The sequence below is a fragment of the Opisthorchis viverrini genome (assembly GCF_000715545.1).
Source record: "Opisthorchis viverrini unplaced genomic scaffold opera_v5_197, whole genome shotgun sequence".
Lineage (NCBI taxonomy): Eukaryota > Metazoa > Platyhelminthes > Trematoda > Opisthorchiida > Opisthorchiidae > Opisthorchis > Opisthorchis viverrini.
In genome coordinates, this window is record NW_008751854.1 from 567,573 (window position 1) to 593,039 (window position 25,467).

At 41.7% G+C, this 25,467-nt stretch overlaps 1 protein-coding gene across 1 annotated transcript; it reads right to left on the reverse strand.

Annotated features, from left to right (window-relative positions):
* Positions 1–1,370: 1,370 nt before the first annotated feature.
* Positions 1,371–23,052, reverse strand: T265_08021 (hypothetical protein; the record flags this gene model as incomplete). The annotated part of the gene is made up of 8 exons (XM_009173708.1): positions 1,371–1,500; positions 2,900–2,992; positions 7,779–7,874; positions 8,438–8,511; positions 11,325–11,452; positions 15,270–15,357; positions 19,611–19,749; positions 22,901–23,052. The coding sequence occupies 8 exons, from the start codon at positions 23,050–23,052 to the stop codon at positions 1,371–1,373; spliced, it is 900 nt and encodes a 299-aa protein (XP_009171972.1).
* Positions 23,053–25,467: the final 2,415 nt, after the last annotated feature.

Sequence of the window (25,467 nt, forward strand, 5' to 3'; positions counted from 1 at the left end):
CATCCAAGCCTATCTTTGAGCCATATTGTTCATTGTCCTCTCCAATTCTAACCACAAGCTTTGTCATAAGATAGCGAAATTCAGTACCCTTCGCTCCATGCTTTAAACTAAACGTCCCCGTAACAGAAGCGAATCAATATTGAAAAGTTGAGGAGAACTGTACGACCGCTTTTTCCTCATTAGCCATCATCGGCAGAGCCCATATAAAGAAATTCAACAGAATTTCGAAACCGCATTGTCCTGCAAGCGGTTTTGATGATTACACTAATCAGTCACGACCGGCTGATCAGGAGTGTGAGTAGCTCCCATTTAGACAGTGTAGCACTACCCATCTTTCAATCACGGAATCCACATCACGTGGTCACACATGTTGACTGGTTCCTCGAGGTACGAATTTTCGGATAGAAGGCTCACTCATTGGACATTTTATTGTCCCTCTGAGCTACTTATGGACTGCTGGTATTGCGTCGCAATTTGAAGTTCAGCGAGGATTTCGTCGTGTAAGTGAAGTTAGTCTATGCTGAAAAGTCATAGACACTTTAAAGCGGTTGCTGGGAGTCACCATCACTGCGCACCTCACGAAAAGTCAGCGAGTTTCGAACACTCAATCTCCCGATTAGTGATTCCAGCATTCCTCCATTCGTCCAGTCAAGGCGTGGCTAAATGATGCGGATTTCTTGCCAAGTCCAAGTTAAGCACACTGCTGGTCAGGAACTTGAAGCCGAATGTTTAAGTGTCCAACTATTAGCCGAGAGGGTGTGGCTTCGTGAGATACATAATGCCGATGATTACTGCTAATGCGGAGACAGGTAGACAGTGATCCTCGGATTCTCAACACAGATAGTCCTCAATTGCAGGATAAAATTTCGTTCAAAATTTCAAAATCTTCTCACGTTGTCATTCAGATACTCAGGTTTTTTAAATTTCTCAATTCCGCCCCTTCGTGCGACAGGAACCACCTTATTAATATCCCTAATATTAGTATCGTCACAAAATCGGTCAGCTAAGGTGAAATTTCGCTTCCCGTTTGTTGTCCATTTTTGAGTCTACTTCAATTTTTTTCAAGGTTCGTGGTTCTGGCATAATTCTAGAGTACTGTGTAGCTGGTCATGAGTTAGCAATCATTCCGAATTAAGTCAAACGTTCGACCGAGTAGTGTTCTCTGGTTAACAATTTACCCTCGTCCAAAAAATCAGCACGACCCCCATTTAAACTACTCATTCACGGTCAGACAAGCTCGCTTCCGAAGTACGGGGTACATTTGTGATGGCACCGTGCGAGAAGGACGATGAAATCTCGAGTATCCTTGGCATTTGACAGAAACTTTAAAAACAGGTTCTTTGGATGAAATAACCACTACAATACTGAGTTTACTCCGTCGTGCAGTAAACTGGCCAAAATGACAAGTTTGTTTCAGGGGATGCTGGAAGAGTAAATCGAGTTTTGCTCTGGATTAGGTAGGACGAAACACTGACAAACAAAACATGATCACCTGCCGTTCTGAAAGCCGGTAAGAGAAAAGAACAGTTTAACTGTGAATTTGCTGATTCATTTGCGCGCCTCCGGCTCTCCCAAGCACCGTTTTTTCGAGGGGTTTGCGGCACACAGGTAATGGAACACGAAGCTGTGGAAGAGAACAGTGGTAGAAAACCTAAATAATGACGCATTTCGGATGCGAAGTCGACTAAGCAAGACAGATTTTTGCACATAGTAATTTGAAGTGATTTTGGCTTGTACATGGGCCCAGTGACCCAACTGTCCAATGTTGTATTCAATAAGTGACACTGATAATTAGCTGTATATTATGGGATAAAAATCGAACTTTTGGCTCGCGCCAGTGTCACTTATGGACCAATCTGGTAGACACCAGATCTGGAGATTTTTATCGTGTCCAGAATACTCAGCATGGACTAAATTATTATTTGTGAGACAGAGCGTTTGGTGTTGTTGGAAATGTTCACGAAACTGTTCCAAGGGTAATTCAAGACCATACAGATTATAATCTGTATTTGGTGTTCGAGAGTGGTCACTTTGATTGCAGGGTTCCTTACTCGTCAACTATTTTAGGCGAACGCTTTGGTGACGGGGACTTGTCCTTGATTCCATATACACTTCCGGACTCCATTCCATGTTGAATGTGACTGTGTGACCGGGCCACATGACAAAGTTTAAGTCCGATTGGGGTTTCTTCGGCGTCATCAGCGAAGCATCCTTAAAAGGTCTAAGCTGGCTTGTGAGTAAGCTGCCCCAGGCTGCCCCCTTGTTCTAACTGATACCACCACATAACACGGTTTTGCGTTATGCGCCGCGGAGGTGGGACCTCTCTGAACAGGGTTAAACCGGCACGTCGGAAGATCACAAATTTTTCATTTATGTTTTGAAATCGGCAAATTTCTCAGTATAGACTCAATATCCAGAGAACAAAATATGCGTTTGAAAGAGGAAATAGCGCACAGTGTTTTCAACTGTTTAACAGAGGTTTATCAACCCCTTTTTAACCATACTTCCATGAAGAAAGGAGCTTAATTAATTATATGTATATGTATATCATATCATTGGATAGTGTCAACAAGGCTATCTCAATGATATCCGGTCAATGCATGAAACGGGTTTAACCCTAGTGACGAGATTTCGAGAAAATGAAGAGGTAACTGGAGGGTATAGTAAGTGTTGTATTTCATGAAGTTTTATCACGAGCGATTTGTTCGGTTCCCATTTTAGATGAAAGTCCATCTCTGTATTAGGAAGAGCTCGCGCGTTAGCAATTTTTTCTGGAGAGAACGTTAAATACTGTTTTCTCTTTGTGGTAAAATTTGTTGAAGTTTGTTTCAATATGAGAGCTCGCAAAGTGCACTAGTAGGAAACGCAATAGTTCCTGCTTCATAAAATGTAGACTTACGCAGGCTGTTCGGTGCAAACATAGGTGATGTTCTTACGAAGGACATCGGCTTTGAGGGTTAGCATGCTTTCCGAGTTACAACCAGCATTTGGACTAGAAGGAAGCAAAGTCAGCACCGTAGAAACTTGACAAAAACAGTTCATTTTTCAGTGAGATACTAAATCAAGACCATTGTTATAAATTTTTCGCAACTCAGACAGCTTGAACAGGTTTGCCATGAAATAGGATGAATGATCGGAAGCTGTCATAGATTAAATACTTGATTTTACTTGTAACAACGGTGAGATCTACAGTGATATCTATCAGGAAGGTCAGATTCCTGAAAGTAACTTCGGAACGCCCGGAACCTACTACTCCACCAAAAACTCAACTGGAAAGCCGGCAAGCATGCAGGCCAGTCAATCATTCAATCAATTCAGCACGGCACAGAAGCACGAACGAATGTGATCAGCGTTCAGGCTTTTCACAGAGGCACGATCGATTTTGATGGGTGTTCAATAACGCCTATCAGACAGCCTGGATCAATGTCAGAAAGTCCCCTTTAAATAGCGTGGGACCGTTGTACCTTTTGCTCTCTTACTCACTCGCTTGTTCGGAATACAGCTGTTGTGCTCCCTTCTGTGAGTCTTTCCTCTCCGACACTAGGCACTGGAGCGGGTCAGCAGCAGATACCACAGATTGACGAATCAGGAGATATAACAATATCACTTTAATGATAAATAACTTATTGAGATGAAAACATGACTGTTTCCTCTGTGCGCACATATTTTCCAATCATTTGTAATTGAAAAAATATATGCTGACCTCCGTTGTGCGAGCAACATCGGTGGTTTAGTGTTTAAACACATAGTCAGTCACTGTTTTCAACTTCATAGTTTCAGTCTACAGCTTCGATACGGTTCCACATTTTGTTATACTGTGACCTGCAATGTATCATATCCTTAAAATTGAAGCGCCCCTCTTCAGTGAGGCTGTTTCAATGTGTGGTTAGTCGTGGCCAGTGCGAACGAGTCGATAAATTTCGGCGGAATCTTTTAGTAGATGAAGGTTTTACGCTTAGAGGTTTGAAGTTATAAATAAGTACTTTTATACGGTCCACCATTTCCAAAACACCTGTTTCATGTCTGGCTGAGGAATATGGTAACCTTGGGTGTGCCGTTTTGTTGTATGTGTTGACTTAGCCTGGGGGGTTGGGTTGCAAACATAACCACCTGAGAAGACATTGTAATTGACGGGTTTTTGACATCGCGATCATTGGGGGCCAAACTGCCATACCAACTAGTGGCGAGTTAAAAGAAATCTTACTTTTGCGAACATTCCAGAAGGAGGGAGATTGGAGACGTTCGCGAGGCTTATAAACGCCGCAATGGTGGTAAAAAAATTTAGACTGGTAGAGATCACGGATAATTCTTCAACTATTAGGCGGACTTAATGACCAATTCCAGACAACCCGGAGATAGACCAAGACCGATGAATGTGGTATCTGTTTGCCAGTGGACTCCAACAGCAGGAAGCTTGGGAGTTTGTGGGCTTGAATGTGACCTGATTTAAGTTCAAGAGTCTCAAAGGACATGAAGACTGCCCTCAGTTAACAGAAAGAACGTAGAAGTGAATGCCATCGGTATTGCGTTTTTGGCTGACTGAAACGGACTACTTCACCTTGAAGCACCGATTTCACGACTGCCAAAGCAGAATCTGAGTGGTGAGGATGTTCAGAGTGGACGCTGGCTACATGCAGCGCCAAAATGCCATTTGGAAAACCAGATGAATTTCAGACAGGGGAGGCTGAGCATTGCTGCATTAGCATATCAATTGGAAGCCTCTCTATTACACTGCACATCTTCCACAGGTGCGACCGCGTCAGATTCGTTTACCGAGTGAATGGTTAAGCACCTTCTGTTGGCAAGTCAGGATAGGATGGAAGCAAACCTTGAACAATAATAGCAGGTCTGCTTATAAAGTGGCGGTCATTTGCCCCATCTCGACCAACGCGTATGCCTGCTAAGGTCATATTTTAAGTTCACTCGGGTGCTTTTCACGGATGGCTTGCACTGATCTACTCACAGTTGTCTGCACCGTGTTAAAAAGCGTTCCTTTCACATTGGGTTGTTCACGCCGGATTCCCGAACAATGTCGTCGAGCTAGTGATGAGTTAACCAGGGTGCTGGTTGTGCCACAGCTATCGGCAGGGGGAGCCCTTGGTACAAAATGATCACGGTAAGTTGATCAACAGGATAGATGCCAGGAAGCGCAATATGTCATGTGTCACACCTCCAGCTTTCATCGACCGCTTGGCAATGAGGGATGGCACTGCACACCTCCGCTAGGGCATAGACCAACATAATGCCATAGGTGATAAGTGAATGAAATTGGTAACAAAATTCGGGTATTTGTGCAGAGCCGCTACACTTTACTGAAAATTGTTGTACACACCTCGTTGATGTCAACAGACAGCTTGGACATTGTGGCTGAGGGGCAAGTTCTTGAACTCCGCCCAAAATAACGGAAAACCATATGTTCAAAACGACTACATGCTGCTCCAAAATGAGTGATGTCAGTTTTTTGCCAGATGCCACTACAAGGAGGGAAGGGAAAACTATACTCAGGAAGATAAACATAGACTAAATGGTGAATGAAAATAAAAGGACATTCACCAAAGCAGCTAGGCCGTTGGCTCTGTAATCACGAACGATTCCCGGCTAGCTAAGTATTTTGCGGAACGCTTCGCGGATTCCTACTGTTCGTGCATCACAAAGCTAGAATTCAAACAAACACGATAAACTAGGTGAGACTTCAGGAGAAATGCATTATTTCTGAGCAGACTAGAACAGCCGGACCAGACTGCGAGCTTGTGCCTTTCACGTAATCACCATTTACTTACCTTAGGAGTACCCGTGATATGGACAGCTTTTAGAACAGTGTGGCATGGATGTAAGAAGGCTGCCTCCAAAAGTTATTTGCTGGGGTACCGAAACACCGTAGACTTATGTGCCCAACGTAGATGATCTTCAAATGCCTAGAAAGACAACTATTAAGCTGACAACTGCATTATTTCATGTCAACTAGCCGTCCTTCAGGAAGACGGTAGACAATCTCAGCAATGACCGAGTGGTGACCTCACTCAAAGATCAGACCATGATTGCCGCTCTGACCTCACCGAACTTCGACGAGGATGTAAAAGTGAGGTTTTAACCCAACCTCGGTAAGAACAAAATGTACCAGAAAACTGTCAGCCGTTTAGCTTGGCTTAGGTGGCTTGTAAAACCATGAGGACACATGTAACCCTTCGACTATAAGGCAATCATAGAAATAACAACATGCACGTCAGTCAGCAAGAATTGCACTGGCAAGGGAGAATAACATTATTCTATCAACCCAATGTGAATAACGTAAAAAAATTGACGGGAGATTTCAGTAAAGCCGACTCGGATATTTTACAGGAAAGTTTAAATCAGCCGGCTGAATACTGGAGAGTTTGGCAACAGCCGATAAATGCGCTTATTTGTTTGTTGATTGTGCGAGCAAACCTGGTGAATTTTTATCCAAAAAGGACTCTACTGTCGATATGTTAAGCTATAAACGACCTCACTTTTGGTCTCAAATCGGCATAAAACCTCGACCCACATGCATCGAACTTGCGTGTTAGACGCTTAGGTTAATCCGATGACTAGTCACTAGAGTAACTCTAGGCGCGTTTAAAACAGATTGGAGTATTAGATAATGGCCCCATAATTTTACACAGGTCGACGTGAATCAGAGTGGCTACTGTTTTTGGCTATTGCGCTCATCAAATTTGATCATGAGGATAGGTTAAAGTGTTGAACCCATTTTCTTTAAAACTACCGAGAACCAAAAGCTTTTCCTTATGTGACTTACGGCTGATCAAAAGTCAAATAGTTTATGAACTCGCCATTACTTAACGGTGATCGACACAGAAGACCTGAATCTATGCTCTGTAAGACGAGCAATTGCAATCTGTTGGTAACACGTAGGTTGTGACGCAGTGCCGTTAGCCTCTGGTGCATTCTACCTGAGAAACTGACAACTTTCTCAAATGCAAATTAAACAACTACTTATAAAACCTGTAACCCCGAGGATGACCTCGATAGATGTCCAAGCGAGATGGCCCAAGTGGTTAGAGCGCGAATATACTGACCGGAAGGTTCGTAGTTCGAATCCGACCTCCGCCACTCGACTTCCCTGTCTAGGCTTGGGCAACCTGGCAGTATCCCAGCCCTCGTGCTTCCTTCGGGTGGCATGACAGCTAGGCACCGGAAGGGTGCCAGCGCTGAAAGCTTTTTTAATTCGTCTTTTGCTCTATTCTGTCGAACAACGCTAGATGATAATTGCTCGGAAAGCTGTTCCCAGAACGTAATGATATAAGGAATGGTGGACATGAGAAGTGACAGATAACTCACAAGAACGGTCGTTAGGCGGAAAGACTATTGTACATGTTGGTCGGTAGAAATAAGTGCGACTTGATTTTCTTGGTTGTATCAATCAAATCACTTACAGTGAAGTAGGAACATAGATGAGCGATTATTTTCAGGTGTTATCAAACGCAACAGCTTTCACCAAACAATTGCTGCCCGAAACTGGTTGTAATGAAAAACAAAGTGAAAGATGGGCATCTAATACAGAATTGTTTTCGTATACCGCGTTTGCGTCACGAGGGACAAGCTCACCGACAAAACAAAAGTATTGGTTTCTCTTCACTCAAAACTAGATTATTTTTTCTGATTCCATCCTCACGATCATATACTGAACCACAGTCCTTGTAAACACACCACATCCTGTAAACATATGACCCCGTACATATAACGTGTAAGAGATAGTTCATTACTTGTAAACGGACTGTTGAAACTTTGTCATGACTTACCGGACATCCTCTTCGTCCAAGTTGTAGGCGAGGTAGGCGGTGAGTTTTTTCACTCGAGGGTAGTACAGATGAGGTAATTCCGAAGAAGCGAATGTGCTAGGATCAACATAGTGGTACAATTACGGGCAGAAATCAGGTGCGTGGGATTTTACGTTCCGTTCATGGTGGGATTCGAACATCACCGCGAATAGTTACGTTATTTACATTAGGCACAAGTAATATTCCTTGAACTCGAAAAAGATTTGGATGCCTAAATATATTTTTTTCTGTTAAACACTGTTGAACCACATACTGAAAAACCTCGTATTCAGAATCCTATCGCATTAAAAGGCAACTACAATCGTTTAATTAATGAATCATTCAATATCGAAGTCAGAACCTGGATTGCTTGTATGACAAGGAAAACGCACGGCTAAGAGGTAACTAGCAAAGACAGATTTCAAGGCGTCCCTCATTTGATAGCGACGAGCGATGGCTGAACGATAGCTTCAGAACAAAAGTTGATCAGTGCAAACGGAAGCGACAAGAAAATATGGAGGTTGGGTTAGCTTACAAAAGATACCAGAAGTGGACCAGTAAATGAGGTTTTCACAATAAAATCAAACCGTCACCATGGTTTCATTGCAGTCCCGAAAAAGTACTTACAAAAATGAACTTACCGATTTTTGTCGTAAGGTGTCACCAAAGATCCATTGAGGAGCACTCCAACATCACCTTCGACCAGCTGCGAATACTGAAATAAAATCGGACCATCAGGTAACTGGTTAAGCTCTTCAAACGAATGACAATTTTGTCGCTGCTCAAATGATGAATCCAGGACAACTTTAAATTCATGGAGCGACTTTTGGAAATGGCTAGATAGTTCGCTGTCTGGTGGTGCATCGACGCTGATCAAGCGGTGAAGGATTATCCGCATTAGCCCTGGAGACGAATTTTGCCCCAGTTTTTCATCACGTTGAGTGCGCTGTCACGAAAGGCTTGAAATGGATTGTATTTTCGGAATGATGTCTAATATTACGGCCATAGATAGGTCTCATATGCGCGTCCTCGAGTACAGCTACGCACACACTGATTGATATATGTACCTTTCGATGTGAAGTTATTGCACCACTTGTTTTATTTGCAACTGTGAACTCAGAGAGCTTATACGCTAAACTCAGTCACCATGGGGAACCACGGGTTGCTTCTCTTGGCTAACATCAGGAGGAGGTGTGTCGGAACCACTTGAGCACACTAAATAAGCTAGTTGCACACGTAGACACTGTGAGGTGGAATTATCTGCTAATAAATACCTATGTTGTGAAGATTATACAGCCTTGTCATACCTCTCCTCGTGTTTAAGGTGGATCGATCTATCAATGAAATTTCGATTTAGTTTGTACGAGGACGGTTAGTTACCCAATAAGCCCATTCTAAACCAACAGATTACCCGAACTTCCACTACTTCCGACAACAAGGCTTGAAGGTGTGGCATCTTCATTCTTAACAAGTTTTACCTAATCCAGAAAGTTCTTCTGCTTGATTTCTTCTTTGACAGAACAAGGATACAAAAAACATTCTGCAGCTACGAACCACACACAGTAGATGCTTCAAGTAAGCTTAGTTAGAAAATGTGGTTGCTCTCGAGAGATATCATAATCAGTCGACCATACGATTAACTAACGGCGCAAATACCTCAAACACATAGCAATAAAAAACCTTTTAAGGACAACAGTTGTAAGCAGTTTTAACAAATACCAAAATTGGTGATAACCGAACACGTGCTTCTAGCTTAACCGGTCTGTCCGATTTCCTTACAAGACATGGTAACGAAAATATTCGTGAGGTCGGTTGTTGCCTCCAGAGGAAGAAATTTTCATCGCTTTTCATGTTGACGTTAGCATAATCTTGAGGCAGCAGCATCACCCTGTTTTTCACAGTGACCATTGCATAAAGGTATTGGCGCTACGTTCAACTTACAATCATTGAAAATGCCTTGTTTTTGGGAATACAATCAGTGGCTTGTTTGAACTGTTGAGTATTCTTGAAATTACATGCGTTCGTGACACTTTTAATTACTGGAAAGAAAAAAATCGCTTTCAGTGACTTCACGTGAGATAGTCCACTCAAGAATTTCTTTGGAAGAATCCTCCAATTGCCGAGAAACGCTGTTACTAACTGATATCATTTCTTTTTCCCTCGCTCTGTTTTTTGGTGAAACGATTAGATTAAAATCGCATCTTACGGTAACTTCTGGTTTCGGATGACACTTTGTTTGCTTTGACAGACAGCACTTGACCACAGTTACTGTAAGGGGCTACGAACTTGAAAAAGCAGCCGTGAACGGATCAGAAAACGGTGTTGAGCATTCCATTTGTTGATTTCACCTTTGTTGCTTTCTTTTACTGGTGTGGACCATGACGTACCTGTTACAGCCGAACTAGGGTCCTTAAAAGGATAATGGCCAGCGTATATCTTATCAGAAATTTGCCCACCTGCAATCACCTTGCGACACCGGCTACTGAAAATTTGTTGGTTTTCCGTCAAAAGGACTGAAATTTTTACAACCAAGGTCAGTTATTTCTTTCTTCCTTTCTATTTCTCGCGTGTCATTTTATGAGCAGTCGTTGAGCTGGGAATTAAGCGATTTTTTCCCACCAAATAAACGATTATTCATTATCTAGCTTTGTTTTCTTTGTCAGTTATCAGTTCCAAACTCGGAGAGCGAACGAGTCTATCGTTTTCTAAGTAGGACAAGCACCAGGGAGAAAGCCTTGCACGTTTGTTTTCTAAACTAACAAGCCGTTGATAATACATCAGTCATGGATTGGTTTACACGATGATAGGCAATAGAAAACACCCTGTTTTACCTAGTGAATAGTACCGGCGCAGAAGGCTGCATCGATTCGAAGCTTGATTTTTGTCTGTTTCACTCTTCGTCGTCAGACCGCTGTAATGCACCAGCGCAATAGCAACCTGAACGCACTCACTGCAGGCTTTCGAGTATGGATGATACAGGATCAGACTTGAATAAAACTACCTGCCAAATGGCAACGTGTTGATGTTTTGAACAGGAATCCGTCATTTTGAGGCGTGACTAAAATCCGAAAAACGCCCCAGCATTTTTCCAACTTCCATTCGAATTTTAATGTTAAGCCTATGTAGCATCCAGAAAGTTGTTATGGTGCCCTAAGCTCGGGAGCTATAATCGATAGGTCATGATACAGCTGGCTTCGTTTAGTCATTCTGTTCTTATGTATTCTTGTTTGTGGTATAAAAAACGATGGTTTTCAGCATTGCGGCTACAGAGCTGAAAGTTGGATGTAGACTTTCTGGAACCTTTATCTCCTTATTTTATTCAGATTTCTTGAAAGAGAACTCTTTGGTGAGATCCTGTTACTTTCAGTTTTTGACTGGTCTTTAATTGAAGGGGTTTCCTTTAAGTGGTGCATCCGGCATTTATTGAATTGGAGTTTATAGTTGTAAAGCTAATTGACCACCAACTTGTTATGTTGGATGAGATGATCATCGTCCGTTTTCATGCGCGTTACAAATTATGCAACTCACCAATTTTGAAGCACTCTTCCAAAAAGCGTAAACTAGTTGCGCTTTACCGGAACAGCCGCATTGTGTTTGATAAACCGTTCCGGCAGTCAGCGTCTTATCACACCAATTCAACTCGTTGAAAATGAAGCCTAATAAAAAAAGTGGGGGCTTTTAATGAACCCATGCTTCTGAATCTGCTTCGGTTGCGTCGGCATATTAGAAACTGGTCCAAGATAATGAAAAGAGGGAGTTTGATAACACAGACACTGCCTATCTATCTGGAATTGAGTCATAACTTCTTATTGGTGGGAGCAACATGTGCAACTGTTTTTGTTAGCATATCTCAATTCGCCTGAAGGTTAGACCGTTTTCGAGCGCAAAGGATACTTTACTCTGAAACGGTGCAAAACATTCTGGGATATGGTCGTTGGCTTGTTCGCTGAGCTGGGCAATTTGGTTGCAAACGTTTCATCACCAATCGAGGTGACATCATCAGTGCGTAGTTGTGCGTAGGGCAAAACTGACTGGAAATGCCGTTTAACTATTGGTCTGGTCACAACATCCACTGCTCAGACTTGGTCGCATGAATATCGGCGTCCATCACATAAAAATAGGAGCGGTGATTTCACGTCGTTGTACACAAAGTTTTTATTTGGGATCTGGAATACTCAAGCATGATGTGGTCTCTGCGAAAGTGGTGCCCCCGTTTTGAGCGACCTGCACTTGTGAGGGCCACGACCGTTTACTAAGTGTTTAGTAACCACAACCACTAACCCACCGCTACGCACAACTACTCACTGATGATGTCACCTCGATTGGTGATGAAACGTTTGCAACCAAATTGCCCAGCTCAGCGAACAAGCCAACGACCATCTACGCCACCTGAGCTACCGACATTCTCCTCTATAGAAAATTCTGGGATATATTTTGAGCTTAAAAGGGCATAGATACTGAGATGAACTAAAACAGCCGGCTTATTTTGCCGCCGGAGCTTTCAGCGTAGAAAAGCGCACTGGTCATTAGTTTTTGTTGATTGCACAGCTGGACTCCACGCCATCTGAAGTGGCTGCTTGTCGCCACAGAAGACCATGAAATAAATGAAGACCTTCCGATCTGCTCTTTACTCAGTAATCAACTTAATTGGCACTGAGCATTTCTGGTCGGAGCCTGTCAAACAGATTGGGCGCCGTATGATGTTTTGACTTCAAACTTTTAACGTTAGATAGCTCTGCTTGCATTGCCTTAACTCCGGGTATCTATTGTGTATAAGCTCGTGCTGACCGAACGAAGTCAACCAATTTTGATATGTTGAAATACTAACCGCACATTCCTATCTTATATCACTAAATGACGGTATCCTTCATCTCTTGGCACCGGTCTGTGGCTTCAAAACTGTATCTCAACGCCCCCCGTTGGCATCCATTTTGGCGAACACTCCGCAGATGACTTTGTTGTGTTATGACGAAACTCGTCTCGGTATGGTCCTTTAGGCTATGAGGCCCGAAGTGTATATAGATTGAAATCATACTCAAACTCATCAAGACTGCTGTACAAGAGCTCTCTGTTTGTCTTTACCCATATCATAAAAATTTATTCGGTCGCACAACATCATAAGGAAATCTGTCCTTACGGAAGAAGATGCGACAGACCATTTCAGCTCTGTTAGATCAACCAATTCGTTCTGTGACATTCCGCGATGAATCCATCGTTTTTATCCAATCTATTGAATAATACAACTTGCTTTCAAGCAAAGATCGACCCTCAACCCTGAACAAATTGTGCGACAAAGACTTTCATGGTATTGATTCTCTTCACGACACGATCAGTGGTTCGGAGTTCTGCATCGAATTGGGAAATGCTTTTTAATGTGTGAAGTAGTCTGTCTGAAGTGGATTCAGTGAGCGTTTTGTTATGACGTATGTATTTAAATGTGCGGGTTTTGAGTGCTGCTGCCGATCATGCCACTTAATATCCAGTTTTACTGACGCAAATACGTTCGACGTATTTACTGGTTATTGGCACACATAGGGATAAGTTCGTTTCAAGTGGAACATAAGCTTAATGGAAACGGGGACTGCGCCTACCCGATGAGCCCCAAGAGGGGCGAAACCGGTCGCGAGCTGTCGAAGTATCTTAATCAGTCTTATGAGTAGCGCGTTACGAATTTACATGGGTCGCAATATCTCGAATATCGTGGCAAATGAGACATGAGGCAGCCTGGTGCAGCACATTCAGCTGCCTGGAAACATCATAAACGAAAGATTTAGCTGAGTTCCAGGTGGCTATCTCATGAAAACCAAATTAGTTTGCTAATGAGTACATTTTGTCAAATCTCACCCCAGTAAGAAGCATCTCAGATGTCGAAATGGAGGGAATCAATTCAAGTACCAGTATTCTAATTTGGGATTTCTCGCCCTGTACCCAAATCCGGCAAAGTTAATAGTCAGAAGATGGTGACTCAAGTATGTGGAGCTGCCCTTCAGATTGTTAGGTTTGGATTACTATTATCATCTTTTTGTAGCATCTCTAAACTAAATATATCCACCCCTTCAAAAGACCTGAGAAACCTAAAAAGGGACTTTTGTTTACGAGTGCTTTTGGGGTTTGGGGAACAGTTATACTGACAAACCGAACACCTGTCGCGGTTTCCTTTGTTTTTGTGGACACTCTGGTCTGATGTCGCAATTTCCCTATACCACACAGATAACTAACTGAAGAGGTAAATGTTGTACACATATCGCGAGAATTTATTATTTACATTCTGACGACATTAAGAACGGAAGTGTTCATTTCACAAGCTAAGCCATTTGAAAACCAAGAATGCAGAAAAATGCTGGCTCAAATATCTTACTTCTATCCATCAACGGAGACATTTCTTGGAAACCGCCCGATCTCCAATGTACCTGATCGGAGGCCCTTCAAGATGTAACTGCTAATTGATGTCAGTGGCATGCTCGTTATTGGTTCCTATCCGGATTGCCCGGATCAGTGTCTCGAGGTGAATGTAGCACGGAACTTTTGTGATTAGTTAGCACTAAGTCCCCTTTATACATCGTTTTATTCCTTTTTCACAATAAGCCTTTCAAACAAACCGTGATTTTACGGCATAGGTTAAACCAATGTTGGCTTAGGAAAACCAAGCGGACTACTGTTGGTTTATGGGAGGTTTCTAAGACTCAGCTACAATAAGAAAAGGTTCTGGACAGTAATAGTTTGTCTGGCTTCATAAGTTCATAGTTATCGGAGTTATTTTGTGGCCAAAACGTTACGATAAAGCTGGTAGAAACTGCAGTTCTTGAGCATCAAAAAACCACCATTCTTTTCAAATATTGAACATCTTTGGAAAATACATTCCCATCTTGCTAGCATATTCAGGGATCACCTAGTAACAACTTTTCTGATCTATCAGAGTAGCTGCAGAAATCAGCGTACTCAGTCCAGGCAACACCACAAAGATCAAACAAAGGCGTTCTGAAACCCCCTGTGTTAGTCCTATTTTTTCTTTGAGGCTGGAGGGATAAAACGATTTCACTTCCAGAGGTGATAAACAATTTGTGATTTTCATAAGCTTACAGTTTAGCCGAATCTTCCATTAACACCAAAGCAATTTGTGTACGAGTGTCTTCCGTGAAAAAGAAACATTATTCAAAGTGTACAGATTTATTTGATAGAAGATTGGGAGAAAGCCACACGCATTCGAACTAAAGCCGACTGACATCATTTCAGGAAACTGTGAGCCACGATAACATACCAAGTGACAGTGATGCATCAGTAGGTTGATCTAGTCACATGACACAAGGGTGATTCTAACGTTTATGAATTTTACTGCTCATCATCTTAATGTTCGCTCCCTCTGGGTTGTCAAAATCTTAACATCATAAAACAACTTCACTTTGATTATTTGCATTTGGAATGGAAGAAATATTCAGATATTCTTACTGGTACCTTCACGTGAATTCCACTTACCAGGAAGTGTGCCCTCGAGTACATCACATACGCCGAGCTTCCTGCACACGGCCATTGCCAAAGTTCCACTGCGCGACCAAAAAAACGGCTGAAATGTTGAGCAAAACAAAACTGGCCTAAACACTACAAGTCTTTTCTGCTACAACAACTTTTCCTCTTAATATAGTACCCTAACTTTTACAAGAAAAATTGCACTTCTTGAATAGCTTCCTTCACGATGACGCAGTCCTTTGTTGAGTACTTTTGCCAAGCTAGCAATTGTGAAATAAACGCCTGTAGTGGTAATCCCTTTCGAACCGAGTCCGACACGTGTTTTGCCCAGGAAACTACGCTCTGACCGTGCCCTTTTTGTCATCTAGAGTAATTACTCCGCGATCTGGTTTGAAGAAGTGCGTATGTGTAGAAGTCGTATTGGGTTAGAGCCCTGTTAGTGAAAACTCCAGTACAAATCTAGATTTAAAAAGCTACTGCAATAGGTAACATTCTGAAATCTGGAAATACGGATGGGGAAATGACGAGATATTTTCCTTGAACCAACGGTATCTAAATATCCTACCAAACCAAACACAAGATACTCTGCTCTGTACACTCATTTAAATAGTAACGTAAATGGCACGCCCATTTACTCCTGAGCTTCCTGTTAACACATAAGTTCGTTTGCGGGTGAGCATATCTGATCAAATATTGTTATCAAGCTCAGTTGCAGAATTCGAGAAACGTCTTATGAAAAAAGCGAACTATATTCGAAAAACCTATAATACTCTATCAGAGAACAAGATACGTGCGAATGAGGAATTCCGGCGTCAAGTTAGGACAGTTCTTACCTATTCGTCTTAATGGCACAAAGCACACTAGTTTGTTGTATGCTGAGAGCCAATGGTCCGGTCTTCCACAGGGACCCGTTTCAAATTTTGTCAAGTAAGGACAGGCGTTATTGCTGTCAGCAGTTTTTACCTATTCGTCCTAATGGCGAGAGCCAATGGTCGGGTCTTCCACAGGGACCCGTTTCAAATTTTTTAACTTCTGACTACCATTCTATGCGCATGTGACTCAGGCTGACAAAATTCCTCAGTTGTTAAGCGAAAATTACCAGTTGAACAACCAGAGCGCGTTATGCCACCAATTCCAAAGTCTGTCAAACCGGTTCCACCCGATGCCCGACTTGGCTTGGAGCAGCAAGTAGTCAGTCAAACGTCCTTAGGTAGCGCATGGAAGCAATCAATTTAAAGTGTACCACTACCTCGATGGGACAATATTTACCTCGATAGTTTGTCTGACAGCACCCTACCCGTTTAGACATGCACATTTCCTATCCATTTTGATGTATCATTCTTGGCAATTCATAACCCACTTCAGGTTCTGAAAATCTGAAGAAATGTTCGTTTGGTACTGAAAGCTATTCAACCAATGACATCTATCTCAAAACCACGTTTAAAGGGATTGTGCATTTCCCAACCTATTGGCGCGAGTTAACTCGGGTGATAGTCCCAGGACAGGACGGACAGATCCCACAGGTACCAAGAAGTGAACAGAAAAATGTCCGACATGTTTCAAGGGTCAGTGGCGCTACTTAACTGATAAATTCTGAGAGCCTAGTTTGTTGGTCAGCTGAAGCAGGATAGCCATTGTGTCATTGGTCACGATGATTGGCAAATTAATCATGTCACCCAAGGTAGGAACATAATGAGCACAAGCCAGCGGGATATCCCCAACACATTTTATCTGCATACCTGACGTTAGATTTTGAAATCCCAACATGAAACTGTTGATCAGCCTTAAAAACAGCAAATTTGCAGCCAGGACGAGAAGCCGACTAGAGTCATCCAAAACTTACATAGAGACTCTGACATTGGAGCGCTCCTCCGACACCGTACATTGCCACCTAATTTGAAGTCTGTCCTTCCTAAGCATTAAATGAACTGTGTCTACTGAACTCCGCGGGCAGAATATCCGTCCGAATTCAGAGGCAAAGGAACCTCGCAGTTCCACATACACATCACAGAGCACAAACGGTATACATAGTTTGAATTGGTCAGATGCCAATCTGGACATCAGTGTTTCGTTACCCTCTATCTTAATCTCTTGAATAGCTGATTTCGTTGATTACATTAATCGAAAGTCTCTACACTGAGTGGCACCAAAACGCCCGTGATATCCGAAACACTAAGGTTGTTATAGGAATTCCGGTAGGGGCATATATTAATGGAGACATTCCTAGCAAGCGTTGAAACCAGTCGAAAATGTAACTTGCCATTCCACCCTTTAAAATCGTGGCCAATGCGAAGTCACGCGAAAATGCAGATATCGAGTCGATGAACTTTCTGCATGGCGACAATATGGTCTGCTTGGGGAGTCTTAGTTTTCTTGATGTTCTGATTCAAATTAGAACAGCAGTTAAAATTTTATAAGTACACATGGACGAAACACTACCTGCAATTATACGGATTTGTTCTAATGTTTTTAAGCGTGTCGTGGTAAAATCACCGCACCACCAAGAATGAGAGATCTGTGCTAGTTGCAAATTGTATGTGGTATTCAATAAACTTATACATACTGGCGAGTTGGACGGCCATTTAGAGGTGAATACAAAGTCAACGAGGTGCACCGCGCATAGACATCCAAGTTCAAGGACGTAAGAGTTAATGATTTAGACTTTAATTCTAAATCGGACGACGTCAGCGATATTATACATGGCCGCCTGTCAGCTATGATGCACATGACCTACTACCCAACTAGGTCGGTATTCGTGCCACCAGTCAAAGTTTCATTATCACCGTCCACCAAATCTAACTGATTCATTTGCTGATCCGGGACTGGCACAACGGAAAGTCAACTAAAACTGAGGGTATGGGATCTCATGCTACCGAGGGTACAAAGGCATTTAAACTTGTCACACCGGATGACACAATGTCGATTCCAAGCAGGACCAAAACAAATGTTGGCGGTCTCGTCAGTAAACCCTCATTTCTCTAAGACCAAGCGTTACACAGCACAATAATTTACAGCCTTCAGAACATCGAATAGCAGAGTTCTAAGACTTCCTGTGACCGATGATTTTTGGTAAGGGAAAATCAGATCTATGTAATTAGTAACATCTTTTTGTTTCATTGACGCTAATATAGTAAATTACAGAGCAAGTTTTGAGCGTGGTAGTTCTTTTCTTATTTTTCATTTGCGTATAGCCTGGTTGGCCCACGGAAAGCAAAGTTAACTGCATCGGCATTAGGCTAGGTGAACATACCAAGAAGGGTTTTGAGATTTGAGGTATGCGGACGTATATACAAGTTAACTTAGAAAGAGAGGACTTTAGCCGAATAACTGACACAATGCCTGGAAAAGATGTAAACCGTTGTGATCCCCGGGAGTGAGAACAATAGTGCTGCGTGTTGGACTAATTTTGTACACAGAAATTGCATGAGATCATACAAACATGCTTGCAACAACATATATATCCAGTATACTCTAAAGACCTGTAAACACCAATACCTTAAACCACCACAATTTATCAGGAACAAAACTTTTTCCTACAATTCATAGGGCCTAGTTTCCATTCTACATTTATAATAGTTAGAACCGGGTCGTTTGAGTGAAGGCAAGAAGCACAGCCGCTTCAACCTCCTATGGAGTTGTCAACAGTGTGCACCCGCAAATCCCTCGGGAGATTCAAACTCTCGACCCGAGTGGCAGTGGACCAATACGCCATTTGACCGGGACTTCAACGATGCAATGCAACTATGTAACGTCGAATCTGTTGCATTTTGGTTTTCTCACACTTGTGTTTCGACTAAAAATTTTAGCATAACAGATCATTTGTCGAAGACTTAACAATGAGTTAGGCTCGACTTCATTCCTCAGTTCCTTGTGTTGCTCAAATGTGCGCATTGGCTGGATTGATTGGCTGGATTTAATTTGAACCCAAACAACTAAACGTCGAGAACGTGATGCAAACTTCTCTAGCATTCTATGTTACTTTATTGGTTTACTAGAATGATCATGATCACTGACATTGGACAAGTTGATACACACGTCGTTCAATTTGTCACTGTTCTTTCTACATAGATTTACCGTTTCAAAATTCATGATATACCCAGCACACAATTCCCAGTATGACCCCAATATAGAAGGTTTTGTCTCAAGTTTCAGAAAGAACGTGCTTTCCACTTCAGGGTCCTCTGTGGACCGTTGTAAACGGTGAACGTCTAAAAGATATTTTTCACAACACATGTGGCATAACTTCAGGTTGTGCGTATTTTAACTACTACATACAAGCAAGCTAACTGACGTAAACGTGTCATTAGATGGAAATAAAGCAAAATGGAGAAATGATGTTGGATGACTTACCTTTTTCAATTTTGGTTCGAATTTGAACAAATCAGAAACAAACTGATCAAACATGCTTGGGTCCATTGTGCATAAATGCTCCAGCCGGCTGTCCGTTATAATTTTCTCAAAGTCCGTCCACACCTTTTGACAATTAATGCTGTTATGTTGCCACAAAACAAGAAACTTGATATTGATATGAAAACTGTGACAGTTACTAATTTCCGGCAATTGTACTATTGCCTCATACTTGTGTACAAGCAGGATATGCAACACTGAGTGTAGCTGGTATATTAGCCATTCATAACCCAAGAACGGCACCAAAGCGTAATAGTTCGTGTTATAAGCCCTTCGGAATGAAGTCGAGGAGCGCGTATAATTGGGCCTGTTTCATGCACAAAGTCTGCTTGTTAAAGTATACATTTAACCCTGTGAATTCCAGTAAATGTTGGCTACAAGACTTCGCAACAAAATGCGTCGCTTGAATTGGAAATTTAAGTGCCACTTTTGCATTTGTTGGAAAGCAGAGAAGCAGAAGGGTGAAAAAACCATGACCGTCCGGGCCCACGGATTCTAACTGCAATTTTTTCCAATTTTCGATATTTCATTAGGTTACTTTAAACTCCGTTTCATTAGTTCATTTCACGTTCAATAAGTTGATTAAAAACTCATTTCTGGATATTAAGACCGTAACCAGAATGAAGAATCTTTACTGAAAATCACACTGTAATAATTTCCTAACTGACTTATCTTTGTGACGAAGTATGCCTCTGCCAACTTAAAAAGCATCCTCTGATCACGCACCACTTTGAGTTACTCCGGGAAGTTTCTCTTGCGGACAGAAAGCCATATAACATGTGACCAACCAAGCAAATTAACCCAGTATACTGAGAAGGCGAAGAAAACGTCTCTCAAACAAAGTTCTACTTTGAGTTCTGAATCCTTGCTATTGAGAAAGGTAGGAATAACCGAGGTGGCGAAGCTACGGTAAAACAGGAAGTTTTACTTTCCTAGCGTACTTTGCAAGTCGTGCTGACGGCATTATACTCAAAATTATTGCTCAGAATTTTTAGTTAAAATCACCTTGTTAATACTTAGTTTCATAAAGACGTAGGAAATTTTGTGTTCAGCTCCCGGTACTATATTTTTCCGTAGTTTACCGGTGCGATTTTCCTCATGGTCGTAAACCAGCTTTTTGTCTAGTATTTACATGCTGTTTTTTTCCGGCGATTGAGCCGCGAACCCATATTTGTTCACCAAACTTTGCGACACCAAGGGCATAAAACCCGAGGGAGGATGCGCCGGAATTTTACATGAAAAAGACTCAAGGCTTGAGGCTCCAGATAAACATATATGCTTTGATGTATTAAGAGTCGGGGATGCTGTATACTTTGGTAACGCCACACCCTGACACACTTAAATACAACATATTATCCTTGGAAGTACATACAACAGTAAGGAATGGGAAAGACGCCAGGCATACGCTTTACCGATGAGGACTAATTTGAGCAAAACTGGAGTCCAATGCATTCCTACTTTGATGCCCGCTCATCAACATAACTGTGCCGAAACACAAGTACTGTTCAAACAAAGAATGTGTCACTGCTATCTTTGTTTATTTTCAGGAACGAACAGCTTGCCTTGAAAAAAACACAGCTGTCGTAAAAATATCTGCGTAACTCATTAGCTTGAGCGAAGACGGAGAAATTAAAGCAATGGTTGATTATGAAAAACAACAAATTATAATTGCATTCTAGCTCAGGTTGCTCAGCCCTAAATATAAGTACGAGCTTGGAAACAACGGGATAGGGAAACACCTTGATAAATCTATTTAATCGGTACACAAGCTCGCGAAGCGAACCTAGAAATGCAGTGCCTGGATAGTAAGAGTATTCAAGATGCGTGAGATATTCTAGCCTCAGCATCCGCAACAGAACTTTGCACGTTTTCAGTTGGTAAATATCACTTTAGACTTTGAAGTGAATGATTCGTAGCGTGAGAATTGGCCTCATCAGCATATCCAATAACAGTGAGAAAGTATTCGAAGAGGGACACAATCTGGTTATGTTGCCTATTGGACAGGCAAAGAGTGCTAAACGTTTATGGACGATTCCCCATCCGCGATTACTACACGGTTCTTCCAGGATGATAATGAAGGACTGGTATAATAAAATACATGGTTCTGAAGCACTAGATTTTTCGCTCAAGCCAATTTTCATAAGGTTAAGGGACGCTTTCTTTGCAGAAACTAGGAAGTATGAAACAAACGGTATGACGCATTTATATAGTACCAGTGTTGCTGCTTTCATCAGTCGCTGAGAGTTGTGCGTTTTCTATTATGGTTTTCTATTCTAATCTACCCAACACGTAATTCTATCACAAATGTCACGGAGTGTTATTCAACCCGTCCATATGCAGTAGGGTATGCATCAGTCACCTTGGATGTTTCTTTATTTCTTGAACCTGTGCTCTTCCTGTCTCTATAATCCAGTTTATACAGCAGACCTAAGGTACAATATCCTGCGTTCCGATCCTAAAACCATAGCATTTTAGTCGATAATTTTGGAGACATCAGAAAGAAGTCTGAACATACAGTGTTTAGGCCATGTCAACTACAGATGAACTATAAAGCGAGCTTGTTCTGGAGATAACAGCAAAAATTAGCTCTGTCCCTGGTTGTAAAATCTGCCTTATGGTTACCTTTCATGTCCTGAGAAAGACATATTGTAATGCCTAAGGCCGCGCAAAATCGGCCAGAATTCGGAAGGAGGCTTTCTGGAGGAACAAAACAGTCAACTTTGGTGCTGGTGTTCACCATCAGGATAGAACTGATGGCATTACGGCACCTGCGTCCATAAAAGAGCCAGCTGAGTGAGGGAACTTAAGTGAACGTAAATTTCCGGTGAGAACACTAAAGCCGGTTTACGGATAACATTATTCAAACTACATTCTTTGTCAAAACGATCTCAATCAACTTGGGCCAGCAGAAAATCTTACGGAGAACACGGGTAACCTTGAGAATGAACTTACCCACCAAAATCTAATTAATCGCCGGTTTTCGACAACAGAATCCCAGTGAACATTCACTCATTGTTTATAACATTTGTGAACAGCAATAGCCCCAAAGATTTCCAGTATGTTATCAAAGCCCATACGAACTCAGAATGATGAACACAACGGATAGAAATTCCGATACGACTGCACGGTTTTTATCATTTGTATAAATGGTAGGTTGAATAGATGTAGTCCAATCTACATAACTTTAATAGTACAGGCGCAGAAACACAAGGTGTACTGTATATTGAACTCACTCATATTCAACGTGAGCAAACGCCCACTCCGAACATCTGCCGATTACAAGCCTTTGCAAAAGGCTTAACTGCTGTGGTGCCAATTCACCGATATTCTTGCAGTACGTAGTGATCAAAAGTCCGAAAAAAAGCGCTGTGTGCTGGAATTGCATGATTTAATGTTTCACCTTGCTACTACTGATGGTTTATATATCTGTTGAAACACTGAAGGGTTAGTCTAAGTGTGCTTCACGGTGTACCGCATCACACATCGTTCGGGGTCTCAGTGAAAATCGACACACACCATTTGACCTGTGTCTAGTACCTGGTTCGTTGTAAGTGGAGCTTACTGTTTACGTTTGATTGACTATAAAAATCATATAGTAATCTACGTTTCTGGAATACTTTTAGAAACATTTCAGTTTTGTTGTTCGTAAAGCACAATCATGTATTCAAGGATGCTGAGTTATTTACGATAGCAATACGACAAAATGCGCTCACTACGAAGCAATCCATCATACAGATCAACGTGCCTTCGTGTAAACAGTTAGGACCTAAACGTCCGTCCTAAAAACGTGTTTGATTGGAACTACTATCTTGCATCTTTTTTTATATTGTTGCATACCTTCAAGGCTAATCCTCCGGCGCTTTCATCCAAATACTCGTACTAGACCTTCGCGGCCATACAGATCTCTTAGGGCTTCTATTTTCTGTCTTGTTAATAAGCTCCCGTTGTAAGTTGGGCTGTCTTGATAACTGTAACAGGAGTCTACTAGTTCTGTTTTGAAAGGTTTCAGTCGATAGACTGTCAGATGGAATGCAAGTCTTCCATCAGTGTTTTGGATTTCAATATTTCACCTTGCGAATATTAGCTGTGTGCGCAAAGTCTTATTCTGTTTCATGAACACATCACTTACCTTATGAACCGCTGATCAATTTTACTGTAAGAATGGGGAACAATAAAACTAGAAAGCGTCTTGATGGGTAGCATAAATCCATTAACTAACTTTATTGATAAGCAGGTGAGAAAACTCAATAGCGCTTATTCACACGTCCCCTTCATAGTTCGTTTCGAAATGCTCATAATTCTCAAAAAATATTTCCTAATACTGAATCACTGTTTAGGCTGCAAATGTAGCTTGCGCCTTCTGGAATGGGTCCAATAATTTTTCCTAATGTTTACTGAAAGCATGTGACTGAAGCTCGTTCACTTGTTACCCGTCTCTTTTACACCATGGCTGTCTACCACCTGTTTTAAGTTCTTGAGGTCAGTGTGAATTTTCACGCTGAAATGTACCACTATCCGAAATTCGATTTCTTAGACGTGTCTCCTGAGATGCCAGCAAAAAACTACTTGAAATATCATTTTATTTCAAATGGAAACTCAATTGGCTCCTTGTTTGGACTTGCGTTTACCTTAAATTCTTCAAAAAGGGTGAAACTAGTAATCGTATGTCAGTAGCCTTTGGTAAACTTTTGAATAATATACTTTGTTGAGAATGTATGCTGCAATATCTCAAACGTCTTACAAGCCGACGTGCAAGTCGGTCTCTATGTAGCACATTCTACATTAATACAGAGCACCACAAACTCGAAATCCAACCTCATTCAGTTGAGTCTTTTGGGTAAAATGAATGCAGTTCGCCAGCAATATTTGAATGTTGGCACGTTAGTACCGGTCTCAAAAAAATCGTCATTTCCGAATCTTTGTTGACATACGTATCAAGGTGAATTCACGACGTATTATTCCGGTATGTTGTAAATAGTTCATGATACAGCCTTTCATCGCGCACGTTGCAATATTTACGTCTAAAATGATTCATTGACATAATGTTATGAACCAGAGCATTCTTGATCGATTGTAAAATCCAAGGATATGACACCAATGAGTACGGAGCATCTATATAGATACCGCGCAGCTGGTATCTGCCACATTGGTGAATTTGGTTGAGTTCGCAGCAGTCACAACCGCATACAACTGACTGCATTGTCAACAAAGAAATATTGACGCAGATGACCCGTCAAGCAATCGTCACGTTCACCATTTACATGCAGATCGTGACATCTACCCCTTTTACATTCAACTAGAATCTTTGTGCTATAAGCTGCAATGCGTATTCATTACCATCTTTGAACTATGGATGTTGTGCACCTGATTTATGGGCTCATTAAAATATTAAAACGAATTCCGAGTTTTGGTTCAAAACCGTCCGCCATATTTCGCCCCACACCCTGTGTAGGTTCCTTCTGTTTAAAAGGTAAACACTGCAGGAAGACTAACCGATTTGATCCTATGGGTGATTACACTAGTAGGCTCCACAGTCAATGCATAAATACCATTAGTATAAATGCCCATACTTGCCTCATATTAGCATTGACAAATATCTAGTTCGGTCTATTTCAATACACTACACAATGGTTATCGATTGTTTACTGCTATAGAAGGATTTTCTGTCTGAAGAAAGAACACCTTTGTTCAGGTGAACTGGACAAAGTGTATAAGAGTTGCTTGGAACTAACATCAACTACCACTCCCAATTGGACGGTAGTAAGTTTCAAATTTCGGAATGGCCAGGAAAATACGTAAC